General features: G+C 38.6%; 1 protein-coding gene across 2 annotated transcripts in view; it reads right to left on the minus strand.

Moving 5' to 3' along the window:
* The window catches only part of NFX1 (nuclear transcription factor, X-box binding 1), a 73914-nt gene that overhangs the window by 8920 nt on the left and 37736 nt on the right, over positions 1-27258 (minus strand). The window contains exons 13-21 of one of the 2 annotated variants that reach the window (XM_043977103.1): positions 26693-26801; positions 20721-20840; positions 17775-17854; positions 14031-14261; positions 10778-10851; positions 4938-5039; positions 3526-3567; positions 2266-2361; positions 940-1006 (exon numbers count right to left, since the gene is read on the minus strand). In XM_043977103.1, the coding sequence (XP_043833038.1) occupies positions 940-1006; positions 2266-2361; positions 3526-3567; positions 4938-5039; positions 10778-10851; positions 14031-14261; positions 17775-17854; positions 20721-20840; positions 26693-26801 (921 nt within the window). The remainder of the gene's footprint in view (positions 1-939; positions 1007-2265; positions 2362-3525; positions 3568-4937; positions 5040-10777; positions 10852-14030; positions 14262-17774; positions 17855-20720; positions 20841-26692; positions 26802-27258) is intronic. The other variant, XM_043977104.1, reaches the window with a different exon arrangement.

Raw genomic sequence — 27258 nt, forward strand, 5'->3', positions numbered from 1 at the left:
TCTTAATATAATTCCTACTGAAAATAACACCTTTGACTTAGATTTCAATTACCTAGATTTCACCAAGAAATCTAGATTATATAAGTAATTTAAAAATCAGTAGTTAAGCGCTATATGTACAAAAATGTTTTGTTTTTTGATCTACAGGTCCCCTATTATAATTTTTATTGTTTGTTTGTTTGTTTTTGGTGAGGCAGTTGGGGTTAAGTGACTTGCCCAGGCCACACAGCCAGTAAGTGATAAGTGTCTGAGGCCGGATTTGAACTCAGGTACTCCTGACTCCAGGGCCGGTACTCTATCCACTGTGCCACCTAGCTGCCCCCTCTATTATAATTTTTAAAAATTGCAACTCCTAGCTTACTCCTTAGCTGGTAAATAAACTCCTTGGGAGCAGGACTTGTTTCATTTTTTGTATTTGTATCCCCAGGGCTTAGGACAATGCCTAATACATAGCAGAAACTTAATAAATGCTTGCTTATTGAATGTCATGACCATCTGTGCTTGCTAGCAATACAAATGTCATCTCTGTATTTGTCAGTTCTGTCTGCAAATGAATCAACATTCGTTCCCTTTTTCTAATCCTTTTTTCTTTCTTTTTTTGCAGGGGAATTAGGGTTAAGTGACTTGCCCAATGTCACACAGCTAGTAAGTGTCAAGTGTCTGACACCAGATTAGAACTCAGGTCTTCCTGAATCCAGGCCAGTGCTTTATCCATTGCACCACCTAGCTGCCCCCTCCTTTTTCTTTTTTCTTTTTTTTTAAATAGTAAACTACATTTATATAGTACTTTAAAGAGAGATTTCCTTACAATAAACCCACGAGGTTGATTACTGCAACAACATCTACTCCTTTTTAATAAGACTGTTCCAATGCAGGTGAAATTTATTTTTGTGTTACAAGTTGAGTTTTTGGCATTGGTTCTGATCTTTGGCTACCAACCTTATTTACAGCTTCCACAAGGGCTTTCATTTCCTTCTCAACATCACTGACAAATTTTAAGTCTTTCCTGCAATTAGAAATTATTTTAGTTATCTTATCCATGAACTTTTTCTAGCAAATGTGATTTTATTTACTATAACCTTCCCACCCCTGGCAATAAATATGAAAAGGACAAGAGGAAGGAAAATTAAAAGGGGAAAACTTAATATTATACTGTCTGATACTTGGGAATTGTTGGAGATGGAAGAAGGGATAGAATGGAAGGCAGAGAAAAAGGAAAGTGAGGTGTAGAGCAAAGAGGGAACAAAGGAGGGCAAAGGCTCACTGAAGTGTAGTCATCTGTGTAGGGAGGAATTTGAAGAAAGAATTCTCTCTCCCATTTTGAAGAATCAAAATTATGGATCATGGACAGGTGACAGCTGCAGCACATTACCCAAGACAAAATGTCTGCCTTTAAGAAAAACATCTATGATCAATGGAGAGATAAGGTATGTGTACTTCACTGATGCCCATTTTAATATTAAGAGACAGAGAGAAAAGCATCCAGCAAATTGAATGGATTCTTTGTGGTGGATTTATGAAGAAGAGGGGCATGAGATAAAAGGTATGGTCAGGTTACAAAATTAACCTTTGAAGGAAGCCTCTCTATAGATGAGAAATTACAGATATGAGCAAGTAATAAGTAAGCAGCCAAAAAGTAACTAGTTTATAAATACTATTTAAAATACATATATTTTTAATATAGTCTAAGAAAATCAACAGCAACATTGAAATGTACACATCTATCTTTCTAAGTATACCCTTCACTTTCTCCTTTTGGTGGCTTTTGTATTCCAGGTCTCATTTTTTTCTTGCCAGGGAATAATCTCACTAGCTTCCCTACCTGGATTAACTGCCTCTGGGCTTCCCTTCTGAACTAGGTAGCATCACAATCACTTTGGAGGTATCTTTAACAAGATCAGAGAAAATATTTGCTTCATCTGGCTTTTTCTTTGCCATTTGAAAATGCCACAAATAAGCTTTAAGAACCCAGTTCTGTTCAATAGAGCTATAATTTCAGTGCTTGTTAGTCTCTAGAAGTTTAGCACAACTTCCGTAGCTCTTGTAATTTAACTAAGATAAAGTGACAAAGTTTAATGAGTTCTAACCTCTTGTCAATTTCCTGAACAACTTTGACAGTGAAAAAAAAATTTTTAAATAAGAGTATTGAGAGAAAATTAAACAGAATTGTTATTAGTATCTTCACAAATAATCATCAATTCCAAATGATCCAACAGTTCTTCTGTTCTGCAAAGTACTTGTCCCAAAGCACAAAAAGCCACATACCTAGCATCTTCTTTCAGGGTATCACTGTATCTTGATCCGGAACGTACATTAAAAGGGTCAGAACTTTCACTGATATTAAGAGCCTCTGCTAGTCGCCTGAAATTAAGAAATAGGCAAATCAAAGCAACTGATTTGTTAGAGATAAGGAATAACAAATCGGGAAAGTACAGGACAAATACTAAATGGGGATTGATTGGCTTTTTTTGCAAATATGAATGAAAAGTACAGAGCAAAGTATAAACTAAATATGAATTACTTATTTAGCTTAAAAGAGAAGCCTAAAGAAGCAACAAGGCTGGAATCAATTACCAAATGTTCATTTTCAGCATGAGGCAATACGATTAATTACATTACATTGAAGTACTGTAACAAGGGTACTTTTGCAGTGATGGTTATTAAATTGTGTCTAAGACTGAGAGAAAACTTAAAACAAACAATGGTAAATAAATAACTATGGTGAATTTAAGTAGATTCAAAATGAAAAATCCAAATGAAATCATTAGTGTTTTATCTAGGGTAAGTTTTCGTTTTATTCTTGTATCCTTATGTTTTCATGAGTATATACTCTCCCTGCTGCTTGTCTGAGTATGTCCCACTCCTTTTTATAATATAAAGCTAATAACCTTTATTGTTGCCAGCTGTTCTTTTGGATGGCGGTGCTGCTGAACATAAAAAGGACCATTTGATTTTATTTTATTGTGAGAAAGGATTAATCCAAGTGAAATTCAACTTAGAACATGTTTACAATTTAAGAACTGTAATTTATCATTACTGCACCCTCTGATTTTACCCCTGTGGAACATTTAACCATCATGCACTGAGGTAGTGCAGTCAGGAGGGTGGATCACAGCTGTAGTGTGGAAATACGCTGCAAAATTAGCTATCTTCTTCATCAATAACCTCTCAGAGGGGATCAATAAGTGTTGGTCTGAAATCACTGTGCTGTGGGCAGCTGTATTACATTGAGGATATATAACCACATTTACCAAGTCTCCTTAGTCACTGCTGATTTGAACATACACGGCTCATCCATGTGTCTCTTGTAGCCCATATGGCGTCTAGCACAGTGTTAAGCATGGAGCAGTTGCTGAATAAAATACTTGATGATGTGACAGAAAACTACTTTCTTTACAGAGTTTATAGGATTTAAAATGAGAAAGGAGTGTCCCGCCAGTTCCCTCTCCCACATCCCCATTTTACAGATTTAAAAAGATTAATTCCATAAAATCAAAATTCAAGTAGGTAAGACATATACCTTACCTCTTCCTTTCTAGGGCTAAACATTCTTCATCACAATGAAGCCTTGACCAGTAAATGAAAAAAAAAAACCAGAATAAATGCTCCTTAGTATACTTTTATCATGAAAACTAAAAACAATGCAAAGTACACATCATTTAATAGGTAGCTGTTAAATATTGTGAAACATTCACAAAGTTCAAGTCTTTATTCAATCTAATCCATACTTGCCTTTGGGGCAAGCCACGAAGTGTGTTGATATAGCATATTTTTTTTTTAAATGGAATTCAAGAAATCCGCTCCTAAGGGAAGATTTTAAAAATAGTAATCTTGGTTTTGTTTTGGGTTGTGGTTTTTTCGGGGGGTGGGGGGGGGTGTGCACTGAGGGTTGTGACTTGCCCAGGGTCACACAACGTCAAGTGACAGATTTGAACTCAGGTCCTCCTGAATCCAGGGCCGGTGCTTTATCCACTGCACCACCTAACTGCCCCCTAATCTTGTTTTTCTTAAGGGCTGATTCTTATAAGACAGTGATTGATTTGACTACCAACCACCAAGCATATCCTGGTGGCACCTTTCATGTGCTGTACACAGCTAATGTCCTGGGCCAGTCTCTGAACAGCCTTCCCTTTTATGATGGAACCCAGGGATCCAGCTCCTGATCCACAGAAGGAAGGCAAGGGGGATAGTCAGCTTGAGAGAAAATTGCTCAATAGAAATTTATCTCTGGTCCTCTCCTACCTTTCCTTGCCCAGGTATCCAATGCTCAAATGCTATGAAAAGTCCCCAATCATAGCATCTCATCAAAACGATTCCTCACAATTTACTCTAACACATGCTTCAAAATTATGTTCATCAAAATTCTAATTTTCTTAATGTGACACGAAACTTTTGGGGTGTGTGTGTGTGTGTTTGCAGGGCAATGAAGGTTAAGTGACTTGCCCAATGTCACACAGCTAGTAATTGTCAAGTGTCTGAGACCAGATTTGAACTCAGGTCTTCCTGAATCCAAGGTTGGTGCTTTATCTACTGTGCCACCTAGCTGTGCACCATGTGACACCAATCTTAGCAGTAAGATATAGGGGAAACAATCTGATTGAAAAGCCAAAGAAGTGGGGCAGCTAAGTGGGGCAGTGGATAGAGCACCGGCCCTGGAGTCAGGAGGACCTGAGTTCAAATCCGGCCTCAGACACTTAACACTTACTAGCTGTGTGACCCTGGACAAGTCACTTAACCCCGACTGCCTCACTTAAAAAAAAAAAAAAAAGAAAGAAAGAAAAAAAAAGAAAAGCCAAAGAAGAGGAAAAGCACCTAGGGACATTCATCTAATATATCTGTTTTATAATTACTATACAATTAAGCTATTTTCTGCTTTTGAAAATTATTTGAGAATTACTATTTCTAGCTATACATTTATTTCCCTTTGAAAAAATTACCTGGTTTGGTGAATTTCTTTTTTAGTAATCAACTTGCTTATCTCCACTGAGTCTCCAAGTTGTAAGTCAGTTATTTTAGTGGCCATAGAAATAGCAGCAATCCTGAAAATAGAAAAAGTATTACATTTGATAAAACATTTGATGAAATGTAGTGAGTTTAGAAAAAGTCTTTCCATTAGGTACAACCACTTCAAGAATTTATTTATTTAGGACCAGACCTATGATTTCATTGACCGAGTAAGGAAAAATTGCCTCTACCAATGCAGATCTGCAAGTTAATGTTTTAAAGAGTTGCCTGGGGTCCAGAGGGGAACCCAGCCACTTTGTGTCAGAGACAGCACTTGAATGCAGGTCCTTTTTTTTTTTTTTTTTTAAAGTGAGGCAATTGGGGTTAAGTGACTTGCCCAAGGTCACACAGCTAGTAAGTGTTAAGTGTCTGAGGCTGGATTTGAACTCAGGTACTCCTGACTTCAGGGCCGGTGCTTTATCCACTGCGGCACCTAGCCGCCCCGAATGCAGGTCCTTTTGACTCCAAGGCCAGCTCTCTATTCCCTATGCCATGCTGCTTCTCTTCAATAATTTATATATTCTTAAAGTCTCTTATCACTGAATACCACTCTCATATTTAAGTGATACAACATGGCAAAAAGCTGCCAAGTGGTATCTCAAAAATAAATCTCACAAACCAGGCCTAAAAATATACACATGCTTGAAGAGGTAAATCTCATTTCACCAAAAGGAAAATTCAGAGCTCCTGTTATTTCAACTTTTTGATTGATTCCTAGCTCTCCAGAAAGAAAGCCTAGGTATCATAAATAAGGATAGAATTTGGTATGGAATTCTGGGGGTCCAAGAGATAAAATATCTAAGAAGCTTGGAGAGGGTGGTTCTGTCACTGTGGAGCCAGAATGATCTTGGCTACATTGTACGAAGTCTGTTGGGTTCACATGTCTAATAGGACCTTCACTAGCAAAAAGTCATGCCAAATTACCTTCATTTCCTATTTTTATAAGATTAAAGACTAGTCCTTCACTGAAGTTCAACCTTTATGCTTCATTGGTGTGCGGACATGATCTTGGGTTCTCAAAGGTTATGCCAAATGAGTACAAACTCTGGCAAGTTATATTCCAAGCTGGGAAAGTTTCAGCCATGGCCTTGTAAGGAGTGTGTTATGTGGATCCAGCTAAGTATAGAAAGTTTCAGCACCACCACACAGTTAAACACTTGGATAGCTTTCCCTTGCTTTAGAAATACACCAAGGTCATCTACTTAGGAAAGAGAATTGCTAGAGACAAGATGGTGGAGTAGCAGGAAGCAGTACAGCAAGGAACTCCTCCAAACAAATCTAGAAAATTCATTAGACTGAATCCTGATGGAAAAATCCAAAATGAGTCATTTTCCAGTCCTGTCAGCATAGGGAGACAGAAATTTGTGGACACTGGGGACAAGGCCTGGTACAGAGCAGGACATGTGCAGAGTGCATTGGCACACAGAAAGAGGTTGCAAACAGGGTAAGAAGTGGTCCCAGACTCATACTTGGGTAAAGATCTAAAAACTAAGGAGGTACCCATCAATTGAGAAATGGTTGAATAAGTTAGGGCATATAAATGTGATAGAATACTATTGTGCTGCAAGAAATAATAATGGGGATGATTTCAGAGAAACCTGGCAAGACTTATATGAATTGATGCAGAGTGAAGTAAGCAGAATCAGAATAATTTCTACAAAGACAATAATATGGCAAAGACAAACATCTTTGAAATGTAATCAGTGTAATAATCAGCCACCTAGAGGACTAATGATGAAACATACTAGCCACCTCCTGATGGAGAGGTGAAAGACCCAAGAATATAGAATAAGACATGGACTTTTTGGAGATAGCCAATGCAGAAATGTGTTTTGTTTGACTATACATGTCTGTAAGAAGACTTTTATTTTATTTTTTCTTCATTCTCAATAGTGAAATGGTGTGAGAGGAGAGGTTGGGAAGGGGGAGAGAAGGTAGAGTTTGTTCACTGAAAAAAATAAAATATATTTATTTTTAAAAGGGCATCCATATTGATGAAATAATGGATCCTTGAAATGTTAAGAGTAAATACAATAGATGAGGAGAATGTAGCCTCTTTACTGAATCTTGGTTTTAACAAGTTATGTAAGTTTTCCATGATACCCTTGTGAACAAGAGATAATACAGTTAAAGAGATTTGTAGCTAGTTGAATAACCATAAACAAAGTGTGTTGATTAAAAACTTATGCTATTCTAGGGGAAGGACACCAGGGTATGCTGCTAGGCTCTGTTCTTATTCTTTTCCTGTTCAATGTCTGTCTTTCTTTCTTTCTTTCTTTCTTTCTTTCTTTGGTGGGGCAATGAGGGTTAAGTGACTTGCCCAGGGTCACACAGCTAGTAAGTGCCAAGTGTCTGAGGCAGGATTTGAATTCAGGTCCTCCTGAATCCAGGGCCAGTGCTTTATCCACTGCGCCACCTAGCTGCCCCCTTCAACCCTTAAAAAAAAAGATCAGTAATTTGGATGGATCTTGAAGACATGCTTATCAAATTTGCTTATGATAACAAGCTAGGAAGGATGGCTGAGATGAATGAAATAATTATGGCCAGGGGGCAGCTAGGTGGCACAGTAGATAAAGCACTGCCTGGATTTAGGAGTACTTGAGTTCAAATCTGGCCTCAGACACGTGACACATACTAGCTGTGTGACCCTGGCCAAGTCACTTAACCCTCATTGCCCCCCGGGGGGGGGGGGGGGGAGAAGAAGAATCTAAAGAGCTTACACTAGAAAACACACAAAAGATGAACAGATAAACTATACCTAATGAAATTTCATGAAAAGGCAGACCTTGAATAATTATGGCCAGATCTAGGAAGATGAAAATCAACAGGATCAAAAGTAAAGTCTTTGTTTTCTGTCTTGGGGAGAAGAGAGGGAAGGGGGGAGGGAGGATTTGGAACTAAAAATCCAGTGAAAACAAATGTTGAAAACTATCCTTATATGTAATATATAATTGGAAAATAATTAAATTAAATTTTTAAAAAAGGTGAAGTCTTATAGTTAGGTTTAAAATTAACCAAACCAATCTAAGAAGGAGAGTGACTGGCTTCACATAATAATAGCCTATATTTGTACAGTACTTTAAGCTTTGCAAAGGGCTTTACCTATGTTATCTCACTGAATCTTCACAACAATCCTCTGAGGTAGGTTCTATCATTATGTCCATTTTACAAGATTATGAAACTAAGGCTAAGAAGTGAAGTGATTTGTGCAGGATCATATGACTAGTTAGGGAATGAGTGAGTATTAGAACTCAGGTTTTCCTGATTCACATAAAAGAGGCATTAGACCTTCTCCAGAGGGCAGAAGCATCAGTAAAAGGCAGAGATTTCTAATAAGTACAGTTATGAAACAATGAAACAAGCTGCTTTGTGAGGTAGTAAGTATCACATCACTGGAAGCCAGAGACCATCTGCTAGGGATATTATAGGATACTTGTAACAGCTAAAAAATTGGACTAAATTACTTTAAAATCATCTTCCAACACTAAAATTCTATGCCTCTCTGGACTCTTTACCAACCAACAGTCAGAAGGAGAAACGAAGATTAGTAATACGGACTTGTGTATTCGTAAAATACACCTAAAAAAATTTCTAGACTTAAACAAATTCTTAACCATTTAGAGTCAGTCTCACACACCCAGCTCATGATTCATTTTCACTAGAATAACACATATCCAACAGTACAAACTTATATCCCACATTATTTTGAATCTCAAAACCCTCAAAATCACCCATAAACCCACTCTGCACCCCCCGTTCACAATCAGACTCCAATTCTCTTCCAATTTCCTTTTCACAAATCCAGAAGCAAATAGCAACAGACCTGACTTCCCTCAGCACTGATCTAATTTCCTTACATTTACTTAAAGATTCATCCTGTCAACTAGACACTGACAAAAGTAGGACACCCACTCTGCCTCCAGCAGGTATCAGATTTTAGCCTTTGTTGCTGTCTAACCAGGAAAAACATTTCTGAGTCCTGGCTCCACCTCCAGTCTATCAGTAAAGTGATCTATCACATTACAAAGCATATTCAAGAGCTAGAATAAAATTTAACTTAGAGGGAATTTCAGGGGACAAACTATATATAATAAAGCCTCTATTACATTTTCTTCTATATATCCCCAGCACTTAGCATGGAGTCTCACACAAAGTAGGTGCTTAGTAAAGGTTTATTGACTATTATTCCAGTATTGCCATGGAATAAAGTGTTCTGTTTGAATCACCCCAGCTGAGGAGTGAACATTTCACACTCTACAACATTTTTTCTTTTCTTTTTTCCCCCGGCAGGGCAATGAAGGTTAAGTGACTTGCCCAGGGTCACACAGCTAGTGTCAAGGGTGTGAGGCTGGATTTGAACTCAGGTCCTTCTGAATCCAGGGCCAGTGCCTTATCCACTGTGTCACCTAGCTGTCCCCTATTTTTTCACTTTTTAAAGATAGAATTCTAAAATATAAAATATAATTCTCTAAAGTTTCATAGTCTGTGTTTAAAATAATCTAGATGGCTCAGTTTTATCGTTATAAATATCACTGTACTGTATTGTCCTGTAGACACATATGACCTAGAAAATAAAGCAGCTGTGAAACTTGATTTCTTAAAAAAAAAAATCCTTCTCGGGTTTCCCTGGGTTTGCTTGCCTCTTCCGCATAAAAATGGAATAAAGGATGTGCAGCTACTGGACCTACCTTGCCTTTACGCAAAATAATGAATCAAGAGCCAAAGCAGCCTGAACCCAAGTAGTTTTCCTGCCCTCCAGAAAATCATCTTCATGGTTGCTATCAGTGTGTCCTTTGAAAACTTTCAAAACATTATTTGATTTGTATATAACAATATAATGGGCCATAGGAATCTCTTCTGTAGCAATGGGATTTTTTCTTTATTGTTTTTTGGGGGGGCAGGGCAATGAGGGTTAAGTGACTTGCCCAAGGTCACACAGCTAGTAAGTATCAAGTGTCTGAAGTCACATTTGAACTCAAGTCCTCCTGAATGCAGGGTCAGTGCTTCATCCACTGCCGCCACCTAGCTGCCCCCTCTTTTGTAGCAATGTTAAGAACAAACTAATCTCTCTCCCTTCTTTGAACTTACTACTTACAACAAAGCATTTGATTACAAAGTGCCTTGTATTCTTTAATTATTTCAAGGGTATTTATTAGTTTTGTTTCCCCAGCCAGACTGGGATCTACCCTGGCTTATTAACCTTTTATGCATCCCCCATACTCTAGCCTTCTCTAACACAGGACTGTGCACATAGTAGGCATTTCAATTATAAGATAAATAAAGGTCTCAAGATGAAGACTGATTTTACCCCCAGCATAATTCAGTGCAAAAACATCAGCCAAAAGATTGGTGTCTACTGTTAGATCTTGAAGCCTTATCCAGTCAATTCCATGCCTGTCTCACCTGTCTCTCCCGCTCTGCTTAAGGACTTTACTTTCATCGTCTCTACTTTCCATGCCTAGAGGTTTCTAAAGGCTGAGAATGAATGGAGGGCCCCTTCTCTTCACCCATGGCTGGCTAGGGCTTTAATATCCAGGTGACCACAGGGGTGAACTCCAAAGGTTGAAGTCTCAGTCCTACCTCTACCACCAAAGAGCTGTGGGGTTTTAAAGTCATTGACTCTGTCTACCCCTCACTCTCATCTGTAAAGTGAGATATGGACTTTTTCAGTGTTGTGAGAGTAAAATGAAATGAGAAAAACGACTTTGAAAACTGAGAAGTACTTTGCAGATTGTGACAATTTGGGGAGAAAGGGAAGCTGGATAGCACCAACCTCTGATAAGTACTAGATGCGTCAGAGCAAACCATGGTCTCTTTTCTTCTTCCACATTCACACTGTAGCTCCACCTATAATTATATTACAATTCATCAATTGTCAGCACAGAAAAGCCACAGTTGACATCAGTACCAGCCTGAACACTATGCAATCCCAGTTTCTAGAACTTCACCCCGTCTCTAGCTTAGTTTATGACATTACAACTCTTGTTTTTTAACTATGCATAATCTCCTTATTCTTGATCTTCAGTATCCTCATTTATAAAACAGAAATAATGATTTTAAGGAAAATTTTAGTTCCTGTAAGACGTAAAATTGCTTAAAAAATAACTGGATTGAAATAGTCTACTTGGTGTAAAATTTCAACATTAGTTCAATCCACATGAGTAAATGAGACTTCCTCAACAAATATTTACTGATTCCCAACATTGTGAAATGGACCATGGAAAACACACAAAAGACAGTCACTGACCCCAAAGATCATTTAATTGGCAAGATAAAATGAATAAATGTAAACAAATCAATCAACAAGCATTAAGTGCCTACTATGTGTCAAGGCGTTATGCTAGCTACTGGGGATACAAAAATAAAAATGAAATTCTCCCAAAAAAAAAAGAAAAAAAGGGAAAAAATCATTCCTGCCCACAAGGAGCTTACAATCCATCAATGGAAACAATATACATAGAGCAGCAAATTCAAAATACAAACAAAATAAATGCAACTTTATTTCAGCACTGGAGGCTAAATACTTAGCAACTCTTTTTAAGAGAGTGTAAGCTTGAGAGGGAAATGTACAAATAGAAAGTGCAGATGTGAGGAAGTACTTTCCAGAAGAAGGGCATTCCAGAAATGAGGGACATCCTGTGCAATGGTACAAGGATGGGATATAGAACATCTTAAGTAAAGAATAGCACAGCCAGTTTTGCTAGACAGTAGAATGCACAAAATGTACACTAAGGATAGCTGTAGCAAAGTTGTGAAAGATATTAAATACCAAGTAACAGTATGTATTTGATCCTAGAGGCAAGAAGGAGCTACTGAAGTTTACTGAGCAAGGGAGTGACATTCTTGGGCTTGTGCTTTAGAAATACCATTTTGGCAGAAATGTAGAGGGTAGATTGATGAAAACAGAACCACAACTGTGGCGTGGAAGCTAATTCAGAGAAAACCGCAATACTTCAGAGGGAGAGAAGGGGTTGAATATGAGATGATAGAGGTACAACTGGCAAGATTTGTCAACTGATTAGCTATGTGGTCTGAGGGACAGTGAGAGAGAAATAGGGATGACTCAGAACACAAACAAAAATTAACTTTAAAGATGGTGGTGCCTCTTGACAATAACAGGAAGATTTGGAAGATGCTATAAATAGTGTATCAGAAGGCAGTCTGATATAGTAGAAAAAACAATGGGAGTAAGAAACCTGAATTCTAACTGTAAGTTTGCCACTAACCGGCTGTGAATTCTTGGGCAAGTAAGTTTACCTCTCTAGGCCTCAGTTTATTAATCTATAAAGTGAAGGAACTGGACTTTTATGATATTTAAGATCTGTTCTAACACTTTAAACCTGAGTACAGGGGGCAGCTAGGTGGTGCAGTGGATAAAGCACGGGTCTTCGATTCAGGAGGACCTGAGTTCAAATCCAGCCTCAGACACTTGATACTTACTAGCTGTGTGACTCTGGGCAAGTCACTTAACCCCAACTGCCTCACAAAAAAAAAAAAAGGGGAAAAAACAAAAAACAAAAAACAACAACAAAAAAAAACAACTTGAGTACAAGATAAAGTTAAATAGATAGATTACAGAAGACTTTGAAAGTCAGGAAGAAGCAGAACTTGATACTGAAGGCCACTTAGCACAGGCTCTTGGGTAGAGGAGTAATAAGATGAAAACAGGAAAGGAGACACAAGAAGTGGTAAGACTAACTAGAAATGTGACAGTAAGTGAAGGATCTGATCATTGAGGCCTGGATTAGGGCAGTGGTATTGAGAAGGAAAGGAGGGGCAAATCTGAGGGACGTTAAAAAGGAAGAAAGAACAGATCCAGAAGAATCCTGGTAAAAAAGGCCAATATACCAATGATGAGTCACTGCACAGTCTTGGGTCCATTTGCTCTTTTTCACCACCACCCATTCTTCCATCTGGGTTCTTCTCCTTGTACACCCTAGTATGTTTTTAGTTTCTCTTCTCTCCCTCCTGACCTTAAAGAAGCATCCAATTCTCAAGGAAGTTTTCTAAAGGTTTTTACTAGAAACTATAGAGATAAATAGTAAGAAGGGGTATGTTACACAAAATTGTAACTCTATAGTGATATAATTATTTCTATTCTTCCCTAGAATAGAAATAATCTTTCTTCACTAATTCACATTTGTTTACTAATATCATATTTCCAGGTTCCTGGGCATCAAACCTTTTCTGCACTTTTTTTTTTCCTTCTAGAAGGTAGAGGTACTCATGAATTTCATACCTAGATCATGAGCCTACAATTACTGACCTTTCATTCCCATGCTGAAAGATCCTAAAGATCTCAGAAAAAAAATTTCAAGTTGGACGGAACAAATGGATGGATCATCCATTTGTTCCAGATAGTGTAAAATTATCCTAGATCATTTCCTAAAAGCAGAATAGCTTACAATATTGGAAGAGAAGAAGAGATAAGTTGAAAATGACTACAGGTTTTTGGTTTGGGAAATTGAAATGTTATCACTGATAACAACGGGGGAAATGGTTAAAAGAAGTTGGTTTAGAGGAGAAATTAAGGAGTGTGACTGTGGATGTGTTGGTCTTGAGGGAATGAACACAGTGTTATCTAAGGAGAAAGAGAGAGCTCCTGTGATCAGAACAATTTTTTCCCATAGTTTTCTGACCTTACCTCTTGACATTCATCCCTTTCATTTTATTCATCTTAGTGTCCTTACTGTCCCCATATGACATGCTCATTCCTGTCTCCATGTTCTTTGTTCATATTCATCAAGAGTAGAGAAGACATCTCCATTCAGGTATATAGAGACAGGAAGACACTGAATTTCGACAGAAAACAGTTAGGAAAATTATAGAGTAGAAGAAGAAGAAAAGATCTAATTAAGACCCAAATAAGAGTGTGTTGATGAAAGTGGCTAAACACAGAAGTGAATTTAAAATGGTCAGGAGAGCACCTCCAAAACAGGTAGCATGATAGTGGATGACTGTTTCAGGACAATATAGTAGTAGTACAACTGCTAATAAAATTGTTTTCTATTCATTGGTTTACCTACCTTTGCTTTACAAGAATTCATAGGGCAAGGTGAAGATGGGTGGCACAAAGCCATACAAGGATGATTACAGTCAATTCTAGCGATTGTACAGGGCTGTTTGCAGACCTCATCTATAAGACACTCTCCTTTGTGGCAAATTCTTTTACATTTATGCATTCCACATTTTAACATTTGATTGCAGAGAAGTCCACAAGAGATTTCAGTTAGATGACAAGGAATGTTGTATCGTATCTAGAAAGGACACAAAAATTATGCTGAAATGGAAAATTAATCTAAAAAAAAAAAGTCAGTGTAATTTGGGTCATAATCTTTCAAAAGCGGATCAATTATCACTACTGAATGAAGTAATTATTTTTATAAGCTCTTAAGAACTGCTATTTACGGGGCTAGGTGGTGCAATGGATAAAGCACTGGCTCTGGATTCAGGAACACCTGAGTTCAAATCTGGCCTCAGACACTTGACACTTACTAGCTGTGTGACCCTGGGCAAGTCACTTAACCCCCATTGCCCTACAAAAACAAAAAAACAAAAAACAAAAAACAAAAAACAAAAAGAACTGCTAGTTACCAAAGCAAACCTCCCATTTCAAGCCATGTTAATATCTAGACTAACAACAGATTATTATTTTCCTTCTTTTCTACATGCCAAAACAGACCAATAACTCCAATACTCAATAAAGCAAACTTAGTGGTATTCAAAGTTAGTACAAGTATCCACCCCTAAGACTGTCTGTAATATTATTATGCCCTTTCATAACCTATAAAATGAAGTAGATTGCGGGGGTGAGAAGGAAAGAGTATTTTATCTGTCCACATAAACTAACTGATGACTAGAAACTATTCCTCAATAGAGTGCAGCACATTGATATAAATCAATTCCTTTTGTCCAGAAAAAGGAGAGGGTGAAGTCAGTTCTGGAAAATTTGATCATACTATGGGGTATTGACCATTCATTATTGTTTGTCAACTCCTTAACTTGCATGGAGTCCATAGTGTTTACTTTTCTGCTACAACCAACCAAGTAACTTCTATGTTCAAAGTACAAGTTTGTCTTCTTCTCAGAATAAAAAGTAAAAGGGCTGGAGGAATACCTTTCTATTTGTAAGGTTACCAAGTGTTCCTTTAAAAAAGAAGAAAAAGATATTCACAATAAAAGACAGCAAGAAAAAGGATCTGAAGAACCAGTGAGGAATCCTGACCTATGTCAGGAGACTGGAAGGCAGAAGAACATAACAGAGAAAAGGGGGAAACCACAGAATAATAATAAAAAAAAAATGCTTCAATCTGTATTCAGGCATCATGAGTTCTTTCTCTGGGGATTGATAACATTTTTATCATAAGTCCTTTAGAGTAGTCTTGGGATCATTGTATTGCTGAAAATAGCTAAGTCATTCAGTCATCTTACAATATCGCTCTTACTTTGTACACAGTATATTTCACTTTGCATCAGTTCATGTAAGTCTTTCCAGGTAAACCACAGAATACTTGAAGTAAAGTAATAGATACAAGGCTCTTCCCAGAGAGGAGGAAGCTGGATCTCCTTCAAAAAGTGGCTTCCTGAATTATAAGAAACGATGAATATCCACAAGTGATATCAGGAAGTAAGGAACAGAAAACTATTTGTTATCTTATTTTTCTTATGAGACAAATGGTGCTGGATAACGACCCTCCCTGTGGAGAGATACTGTGACTCAACCTAAAAATAACAGTGGGGATGTCTGCATGTGTTCTAGACATGACCGCTGCCTAAGAATTGGTTAGCTGGATTATCCACTTCTGGTGACTCACATTAGTGCAAGTGTTTCTGTTAGATACAACTGAGAAAATGTTCCTAAGGAGTATAAAACCTTGAGCAAAAAAAAATTAAGCCCTTAGAAACAAAGCAGGGGGCAGCTAGATGATGCAGTGGATAGAGCACCGGCCCTGGAGTCAGGAGGACCTGAGTTCAAATATGGCCTCAGACACTTAACACTTACTGGCTGTGTGACCCTGGGCAAGTCACTTGACCCCAACTGCCTCACTACCCCCCACCCCCCGCAAAAAGAAAAGAAAGGAAGCAGGTATTTTTATCACTGATGCTACCAATTGAAGGCAAGGGTTTCAGGAAAGAAAGGCCAGTTTGGGGAAGTGAATAGCTGTTTAATAAGATGATGTCTGAGAATTGAATTTAGATTTAAAATAAAGGAACAATGGGCTCTAGAACGAGAATGTACCGAACAATGACTGATTAAAACATTTGCCTGAGGTCTGACAAAAGTGAACAAAGGTGCTTTAAAAAACTGAAGCATAAAGGAGATTACTGATTAGGAAGATCTACAAAGCTAGATAATATAGAGAACAATTAAAATACATACATTAAGTAGAGATGCTCAGTAATTCACAGAAAACAAGAGCAATCAATAAAACCCAAGGCCTCAGACGCCCACACTGTTGTTGTTTGCCCTTCATTCTCAAAGACGACCATGACATTGGGAGGTGATGTCATGACATGCACTGAATTGGATTTAAGTGAGGGAGTGCAAAGTCAACAACCTCAATCTCTCCTTGAGAGTCATCTGAGTCCGGTGGCAAGATATCAGGATGACTGGAGATGGCCCCAAATGTTTAAGACAATCGGGGTTAAGTGACTTGTCCAGGGTCACACAGCTACTAAGTATCTGAACTCAGATCCTCCCAACTTCAGGGTCAGTTTTCTATCTACTGTGCTACCTAGCTGCCCTCATGAATAAGCTATACTAACTGAGGATTCTAAGGCAAGGGAGCATATTTGACCTAATAGGTATCACCAAGACTCAGTAGAATAAAACCTGTGACTAAATTATAACCGTGAAAAGACAATCCTTATTCAAAAAGAACAGGATGAAAAATGGTATATACTCACATCAATCAACAAACATTTATTAAGCCTCTTGTATGTACCACATATGCTAGGTGCTCAGGTTACAAATATGAGGGAATCTAGGAACTACAGGGGCTGAAGTATGGTGTAAAGACAGTAGTGGAAGATCAGCAGAGGTAGGAAGAGAAATGATTATCATCAGCATTCACTCCAGATTACAGAATAGAAGGAAGAAAGAGATGAAGGGTTTGGGTAATAGATCCTAAGTCTACCATAAAAGCATACGAGTAGTGGAGCACAACTTCAATTGTCTAGAGCAGTGGTCTTCAGAGTAAGAGCTGTGGTCCCCAGGGGGTATATGAAGAAAATAAAGGACTACATCATCCCCTAATATAACAGAGCAGGTTTTGGGCAAAGGCTGCTCCATCTTGAAGGCTTTGCAGGGAGCCCCTGGTTCTTCTCTGAGCTATGACAATAGAGGCTGGCGGCAGTTACAGGTTGAATGGGGGCCCAAGGAGGCAGGAATCCTGAAGATTAAAGATGGAATGATGTGGGTGAAGAAGGGACTGTGGGCAAAGTGTGGGGACAGAACAGGACTGAGCCAGGAGCTTGGGAGCATCAGCCTAGCAACAGCAGCACAACCAAAATCATCATGTGGGAGGCTGGTGGTGGGAGAACCTTCAAGAGGTTGAGATTATTAAGGAAGAAGTGATGGCCACAGCACTAGCAGAGGAGGTGGTGTGGCATATGGGGAGCCATCAGAGCAGGCTGATGGTGGTAGGGACAAAAGAAGGCTAAAGTCCTGGAAAAAGCAGCTGAAGCCAGAGCACTGGGCTCAGGTGGGTTAGTGAAAGGCAATCATCAATCAACAAACATTTATCAACAACTGGGAAGGCAAAACTTACCTCATGTTTGCCCATACACCACTTCTGAGTAAGGTAAGTACAAGGGGGGCATTTCACCTCGCTATGACAAGAATGGAATACTGTAGTAAAACAAAGGAAAGGTTTTTATAAAAAGAATTGTATACATATAAATGTTATATCCTATATATTGTATAAACAATATACATTTTTTAAAACTACAAAGCTTTTAAAACCAGAGGTTGTGAGTTATTTTCTCGTGAAAAGATAATCATATAAAGACATCAATAAATACCACACAAGTAGAAAAAGCTTAGTTTAAGGGGGAAAGGAGTACAGAGAAAATCAACACCCTGCTCTAACTCATCTAGAGAAATACAGAAACAAGGAAGTGAAGGAACTATTATTTCCACCTCCTCTCTTCCAACTCTCCAACAGGTTACTGAACAGGGGATGATAAGAAGCCTGGAAAGGTAGCATGGGACCAGGTTAGGAAGGGCTTTGAATATTGTGCAGAAGATTTTATTCTGAAGGTGTAATAGGAAGCCACTGGAATTCAATGAATGGAGGGGGCGGAGAGTGGTTGAGAGGGTCAAATCAGCATTTTAGGAAGATCAGTCTGACAGCTGGGTTGGGTGGATTAGAGTTTGGAGATATCTAAGGCAAGGAGACCAGCCTAGAGACTACTGCAAAAATCCAGGCATGAGGTGATACACATGAGAGTGGTAACAGTCAAAGGAGTGAAGGGAGCATATATGAGAGATCTCATGGAGGCAAAATTGACAGGACTTAACCAGTGATTATACATGGTGGGGTGAGAGAGAACAAAGGAGTTGAAAATGACTCCATGGCTGAGAAACAAGGTAACCAGGAGGATGGTGGTGCCCTTGACAGTAATAGGGAATTTAGGAACAGAGGAAAGCTGTTGTTGTTACTGGGGATAGGAGTTGGGGGAGGGGAGAATAAGAAGTTAGTATGTATTTTGTATTTCCTCATCTGTATACATGTTCTTTCCCGTGATAGAATGTAAGATCCTGAAGGCAAAGACTGCTTCCTTTTTGTCTTTGTATCCACAGTGCCGGATACATAGTAGGCATGCAATGTTTGTTGCTTGCTTGATTATCTAAAACAAATCTTGTGCCCCATGAATTCTCAGCTATGTATAGATCATCTATAATGTCTTTATTTTTTTTATTTTTTTATTTTTTTGTGGGGCAATTGGGGTTAAGTGACTTGCCCAGGGTCACACAGCTAGTAAGTATCAAGTGTCTGAGGCCGGATTTGAACTCAGGTACTCCTGAATCCAGGGCCGGTGCTTTATCCACTGCACCACCTAGCCGCCCCTATAATGTCTTAATGTATTCAAAAGATCATATATTTAGAGCTGAAAGGGGCTTAGAGTTAAAATAGTCCAACTGTCTCATTTTATAGGTGAGTAAAGGAAAACGTGCTTTTGCTGGAAGTCACACAGATCAGTGTGTGGATGAATTTGGGATTTGGAATCCTCTAACTCCAAATCTCTTATTCTTCCTTTATTGCACCATGATATTATATCTTTTGTCACATGACATGTATATGTTTTGAACCCCTCTTCCCACGGAAGACTGGGGGCTCCTCCAGGGAAGGGCCATAGTATCTTTCTAAATTTTCCAATTCAGAGCCCATCCTAAGTCTAGGTATATACTTAGTGTATACCTACTACAAGGCCAAGTATTTCACACAATAACTTTGTGAATGGTTGAACAAAGGACTAAACCAAAACAATGTGAGAAGTATTCTTCTCTTACCATGAAGATAAACTAGCAGTATTTGGTCTTAATGTAGACATGCATCTTTTATAAATGTTTTTCAATGTGGGCCATGAGGGACAAAAAGAAGTAACAGTTGTCACCATTACTAAACATATTCTTCACTACAAAGCAGGCAGTTAAACTATTATCTTTTTTTTTTTTTGACGAGGTAATTGGGGTTAAGTGACTTGCCCAGGGTCACACAGCTAGTAATTGTTAAGTGTCTGAGGCCGGATTTGAACTCAGGTCCTCCTGAATCCAGGGCCAGTGCTCTATCCACTGCGCCACCTAGCTGCCCCCAGTTAAAGTATTATCAACCCCATTTTATAGATGAGGAAACAGGTTAGAGAGGTTAAATGACTCCACTAGAATCATCAAAAAGCTAGTCAGGATCTAAACACAGGTCTTCTGACTCCCAAACCAGTACTACTGGTATACTAAATGCTATAAGCTTACCTGAAAGAGATTAAGCACCAATAGGAGGGGAGAGCAAAAACATTTTAAAGGTGTCCAAAGAGCTTTTTTTTTTTTTAGTGAGGCAATTGGGGTTAAGTGACTTGCCCAGGGTCACACAGCTAGTAAGTGTTAAGTGTCTGAGGCTGGATTTGAACTCAGGTACTCCTGAATCCAAGGCCAGTGCTCTATCCACTGTGCCACCTAGCTGCCCCAAATGTCCATACACTTTTCTTGTTTGGTTTTGGTTTTTTAATTTTTTTCAGGGCAATGAGGGTTAAGTGACTTGCCCAGGGTCACACAGCTAGTAAGGGTCAAGTGTCTGAGGCTGGATTTGAACTCAGGTACTCCTGCATCCAGGGCTGGTGCTTTATCCACTATGCCACCTAGCTGCCCCTCAAAGAGCATTTTTTAAAACCATGATAGCATAGGAAAGGTCCACTGGGAAACTACAGCAGCACAAACCAACTTGTAATGCTGTACTGCAAGGATGGGTAATTTTGGTTTCAGTAATACTTAGGCTGACAATAGGTCTAAGAGTCCAAGAAATGAACTGCAACACATTCCACGAATAAAATTTTGCAGTTCTAAAGTAAACAAGAATTTCTAAATATGCCTAATAAGGAGGAGACCACATAATTAATCATACTATGTGAATATCGAAGAGAGAAATAAACACATACAGGTACTATAATCCGGTTACAGTTTATTAAATTCAAATAAAAATAAATTTGTAGGAACTCACCAGGATGATCACATTCATGGAGTCTTGTACATGTGTTTTTACACTCTGGGGGCTTAGTACCACAAGGAACTGGAGGGAAAATCACTGACTCTCCACAATAGCACGTTAATTCATCAAAACCTGAGGCAGCAGAAAAATAAAACAATTAGCATGGCAGTGCAATTTATGTAGTTTGTGGTAATTTCTTTAAAAAGGGTTTTTTGAATGTTAAGGGAACAAACGAACCAGACGAGAGTTAAAAATGTGTTCCATCATAAACTTTATCCAGGTAACTAATCATTTTTTTCAGGGTATCTGGCAAAAATAAATGTGTGCCCAAATGATTTCATAAAGACAGTATAATGAGGCATCCACAAAAATAGATAGAGTATGGGCAGCTGGGTAGCACACTGGATAGAGCACTGGCTCTGAATTCAGGAGGATCTGAGTTCAAATCCAGCCTCAGACACTTAACACTTACTAGCTATGTGACCCTGGGCAAGTCACTTAACCCCAATTGCCTCACTAAAAATAAAAATTAAAAAAAATTGGATAGAGTAATTAGTTCAAATCACAGTATGGAAGCATATTAAAAACTTCATTTGTTGGTTCAACTGAAAACGTTAAGAAATAAATATTTCTCTAGTCTTTCCCAGGCCTTTCCCTTTATGAAAGTGTAGGTCAAGAATAAAAAACCACTTAAGTCTTTGGGAAAAATGGATTATAGGTAGTAACCAAACTTGGAACAAAAAGTACTATTTTGTCTAGTATGATCAATGCCAATCTCATCCCTTTGGGGATATACTTATATCCTATCTAAGGGTAATACCCTCTTCTCCATATTTAGAAAGGTTTAGAATACTGATCAATCAAGGAAGGAGTTGGGTAGGTTGAGTAGTTTTAATAGAAGATTAAGTGAATGTCATTCTAAAATGTTGGCCATAAAACTGTATTTTAATATATTGTGACCTTTTCCTAGTTCAAGACTTCTATAAATGTTACCTCAAATTATCTTGGGGTAGAGAGATGTTCAAGGGCATCAGGGAACACTATGCCAATTTGGACACTTCATTCTCTAAGCCAGAAATGCATGAATTTAGAATGTTTTTGTTTTTTGTTATTTTGCTTTTTTTTTTTTTTTTGGTTTTGCAGGGCAATGAGGCTTAAGTGACTTGCCCAGGGTCACACAGCTAGTAAGTGTCAAATGTTTGAGGCCACATTTGAACTCAGGTCCTCCTGAATCCAGGGAAGGTGCTAGCTGCCCCCATGAATTTAGAATGTTAAATAAAAAATACTGTTCTTGGCAGCTTTGTGCCTAAAATACAGAGTGCACAGAGAATTAATATTTTTTCTTTGACAACATGTAGTTAACAAAGAAACAAACCATACATTTGAAGTTGGACTATTGCAATAATTTATATTTTGAAATGCAGAAGACATTTTCCTTTCTTTCTTTCTTTTTTTTTTTTAGTGAGGCAATTGGGGTCAAGTGACTTGTCCAGGGTCACACAGCTAGTAAGTGTTAAGTGTCTGAGGCCAGATTTGAACTCAGGTACTCCTGACTCCAGGGTCGGTGCTCTATCCACTGAGCCACCTAGCTGCCCCAGAAGACATTTTGCTATAGCAGAAATGAGAATCATAACTCTATTTGAGTTTTAACAACATTTTAAATTAGCACATGCCAGACTATCAAAACATTGACATGCTTCAAGAAGCATTACTGCCTGGGGCAGCTAGGTGGCACAGTGAATAAAGCACCGGCCCTGGATTCAGGAGGACCTGAGTTCAAATCTGGCCTCAGACACTTGACACTTACTGGCTGTGTGACCCTGAGCAAGTCACTTAACTCCATTGTCCCGAAAAAAAGGAGGAGAAGGAGGAAAAGAAGCATCGCTGCCAAACTGTATAGCTGTTACCTGCCTGTGACAGCACCAACTGGAGGCTTTTCTTCTTTTGTAGTTATAGTCTGGATTAGCCTTTTCAACTTAAGGAAGGCCAGTTCTCTAATTCATGGCCCCAGTAAAGTCTTTGGGTAGGGTAGAGAACCAACCAGAGTTACAGAAGCAAGGAGCCATGCAAAACTGTTGTACCACACCATAATACAAAAGTTGGCTACAATATTTTATAAACATCACCTCTACATGGTTTTTTTTTGTTTTTTGGGGGGGATTTTGCGGGGCAATGAGGGTTAAGTGACTTGCCCAGGGTCACACAGCTAGTAAGTGTCAAGTGTCTGAAGCCGGATTTCAACTCAGGTACTCCTGAATCCAGGGCCGGTGCTTTATCCACTGTGCCACCTAGCTGCCCCTACCTCTACATGTTTTAACCCAAGCCATGGAACTTTACAAATCAGAGGATAATGTACTTTGATTCAGAAACTTTTTAAAAATGGCAAAAAGTTTATATTGCCCCAAATTCCAAGTAATATAGTTTGGGAAAAATTAAGTTGGAAGCATATGAAGTAAAGAGAAAATAATATCAGCAGAACTATAAAATCCCTCCTCCTCCATAAATCCTTTTTACACAATTCTAACCAAAAGTGATCACTCTCCTCTCTGATCATTTAAGTCTGTCCATCCCATTCATCTGTAAATTAACCATGCATTTATATGCCTTGTAAAATTTACTGAATTCATTCATCCAACTATTTCTTGAGTCATATGTGCGGTTAAAGGTTCAGCGATAAATACAGAGTTCTTACCACAGAAGAGCTTATTATGTACTAAGAATGATAAATAAGACACATGGACAAAAAAAGCAAAAACACAAAATAAAAAGCATCATGAGAGGTATGAACAAAACGCTATGGAAAAAACAGAAAAAAAGATCACATCCAGCTAGATCTTCCATGAAGAAGAGGAAACATGGCACAGCAGAAAGAACTCAAGGAGACCCAGATCTTTCTTTGGAGCACTACCTGCTGTATGACTTTGATCAAGCCACTCCTACTCTAGATGGCAATTTCCTTCTCTGACACATGATGGGGCTAGACTAGCTGATCTTTAAGTCTCTTTCTGTTCTCAACCTTCCGTGATGTCAACAGTGGCAATGAAGGCAGAGAGCCTCAGTCCCCGAACTGCAGGCTGAGATCCCCTGGGGATAGCTTAAACTCTGAGAGGAAGCAGTGACAGTCAATATCTGTCAAATGCCTAGAGAACCACCAGCTTGAGGGATTTAACAGAGTCAACATTAGGTGGCACCACATCCCTTTGGAGGATGCTCTTGATTGTGAGAAATGGTCTGGTTTAAGTTCTCTCATAGCTTTGCAAGGCTGGGTTTTCAGTTGTTGCTGTGATAAAAAGCAAGGACTGCCAAAAATCAATGTGGAACAGTAAAGAGTTTACAGTAAGATGGCAGTGCCCAATATGATTCCAAGGTTTGAGAGAGTATCAATTGATGTATATTATTTTTCAACTGGCTACTAAGTTGTTGGCAGTGGATAGAGTGCCAGACCTGGAGTGAGGAAGACTCATCTTTCTGAGTTCAAATCTGGCCTCAGACATTTACTAGCTAGTCATTTAACCTCGTTTGCCTCAGTTTCCTCATCTTTAAATGAGCTGGAGAAGGAAACTGCTCCATTATCTTTACCAAAAGAGCCCCAATGGGGTCACAGAGAGTCAGACAGGATTGAAACGACTGAATGACGACACTAAGTTGTCAGGACATAAATACTTATTAGTTAGTTTGGACCTATTATAATAAATGGAACTGTTAAGTATTTCTTTTACCTTAGGGTGCCATAAAAAAATTAATGAGACATGAAGGGCAATGTGAACAGAGGAATTCTGGTATTCCAGACAAGTTTGTTATTACGTATTTCAGTTATAAAGTTTGGGAATACCTTGTATTCTTTAGTAAAGGGCATTCTAGGGAGAGAAATGATGCAAAGGCAGGCTGGAGCCAAGTCGAATTAGGTCAAGAAACATACAATTATTAGTAGAAAGAAAGACAGTTCCTGTCCTTGAGTTTACATTTTAAAGGTAGAAAACAATATAGAAAAGGAATCTGAAAAGCCGAGGGGAGGAGAAAAGAAGGCACATAGGCAAGAGAAGGGCAGAGTGGAGCTCAAGAAAGTAATGAAGACATGGCTATAAAAGGCCTCCAGTGCCAGGCTAAAGCATATGGACTTTATTTGGGGAGCTACTGAAAGTTTTTTTTTTAACAAAACAGTAGCATGAACTATCTTAGGAAAATTAATCTGGTACCCGTATCTCAGATAGATAGACAAATATAAGATTAAAGGTAGATAATGCAGTGGTTCATAAAAAAGATAAAGGGTCTGAATTGGGATAGTGGAGCTAGGAATGGAAAGAAGGGGACCAGATGCACGTCGTATCAGGAGATAGAAATTGAGAGGACTTGGCAACTGAATGAATGTAGGGGATGAAGGATAAAAAGTCAAAGATGATTCTGAGGATCAAAGAATGGTGGTACCATTAACAATAAATGGAGAATGTCTGATATAGTAAGGATGATGACATGAAAAGTCCTAGAGAAGCCCAACTCTCCAACAAAAATTCCTGCAGAAATCTAAAATGGCCTCAAATGGAGCACTGATCAAGAAGGTCAAAGAGAAACAACAGTAAGCTCCTCTATCTAGCCCGGGCCTATGCAAGATGATGGCCAAAAGCCGGTGAAAATTTAGAGAAGTGTCATATACAAGGGAAGGCCAAAGCCAGGTGATGTCTTGTGAACAGGATCTAACAACTATGGGACCTCTGAGCAGGGAGATACCAGAGAAACACGAAACTAGTACAAAGTCCCATACACGGGGCTCTGGCCAGCAGGGTCAAGAAAAAACCAGAATTAGAATTGAGGGAAGTTAGTGCCATGGTTGGGGACCACACAAGGAGAAGGAGGTGGAAATAGGGCTGAGGCCAGCAAACAAGTCACCTTACCAGAAGAGAGAGTCAGAAGCTAGGTATGGTGGCATAGGGCAATCATTAATAGCAGCCACTTCATTTGATAACATAGTGCCAGTAGCTTCCAGACAAGGGAAGAGAGGGTCGAAAAGGACATGTCTACTCCACCAAGAGGCAGAGTCTAACACTGGCACAAAGTTCCTATCAAGGAATTGAGGCTGGAAGTATCAGTAAAAAGAAGAACACTGTAATTACAATGAAGAAATATTATGGGTTAAGAAAAGTCCAAGATGTAAAAGCAAAAGAAAGTAACTCCACAGGTTATAAGAAGTATAAGTACAAGGAGAATCTCAGAGGAAAAAATGGCTTTCCCACAAGGACTCCAAGAGGGACTGGATCAAATGAGATGATGTTTTTAGTACCTGGTACACAGTAGGGACATAATAAGTGCTTTTCTTCTCCCTCCTAACCCTGAAGAAATTAAACAAGAGATAAAATGAAATTAGAGCACTCAAGGAAAGAATCAGAAAAGAGAATCATTAGCCTAGAACAAAAGGTGAAACTCTTACCCATGTGGGGAACTCACTGAAAAAAAAGAAGGTGTAAATTGAACTCAATGATTCCATGAGACAATATGAAATATTTAAACAAAGTCAAAATACAAAATATTACCAAGACACATTTTTTTATTACTATCAAAAACACTGGACTGGAAAAAACTAATAAAAAATTTTTTAAATAAACTTAGTAGGGGCAGCTAGGTGGCACAGTGGATAGAGCACCGGCCCTGGATTCAGGAGGACCTAAGTTCAAGTCCGACCTCAGACACTTAACACTTTACTTACAAGCTGTGTGACCCTAGGCAAGTCACTTAACCCCAATTGCCTCACCAAAAACAAACAAACAAAAAAACCAAAAAAATAAAATAAATTTAGTAAATCCAAACTGGAAACAAATGTGTGTGTATATTATACATACAAGCACACACATATGTATGAAAACAGAAAGATTCAAACTTAATGCACAGTGAGACAAACAAATATAGCAGTCAAAAACCAAATTTCCAATGTTTACGTTCAAATAAACCACTTTATAAAGGTGATATATTAGAAATGTCAGTGTAGTACTCACTAGTTTGCCAACATGTCTGACAGTTTCCCCGGTGACAAGGCTCCTCACACCTATGAAGGCCACAGTTGAGTTTTCGTCCACAGATCAAGGAACACCTATGCTCTTTATCCTGGGGAAGAGAGAATTAGGTTCTTTTACAAAGTGGACTAAATGAACCAACTGATACTTTCCACAAGGCAATCAACAAACATTAATTAAGCACCTACTCTGTACCAAGCATTGTGCTAAGCACTGAGGATATGAAGATAAAAATGAGATAACACTTGCCTTTAAGGGGTTTACATTTCCCTGGAGCATACATGTTCACAGATAAGTAAATTCAGTATATATACAAAGTAAATACATACTGATATGAAGAAGATACTTGAAATGAGACTTGAGGGAGAGTTAGAGGTTCCGTAAGGTGACAAAGAGGAAGGAAAGTATTTCAGGTGCATGTCAAGGTACAGAGGCAAAATGTGAAACATTAAATAAGGGAAACAAGTAGGTCAGTTTGACTACGGGAATACAGAGCATGTGATACGGAATAACTTGAATCCGTCTAGAAAGACAAGCTAGAGTAAAAC

This window comes from Dromiciops gliroides, chromosome 1, assembly GCF_019393635.1.
Source record: "Dromiciops gliroides isolate mDroGli1 chromosome 1, mDroGli1.pri, whole genome shotgun sequence".
NCBI lineage: Eukaryota > Metazoa > Chordata > Mammalia > Microbiotheria > Microbiotheriidae > Dromiciops > Dromiciops gliroides.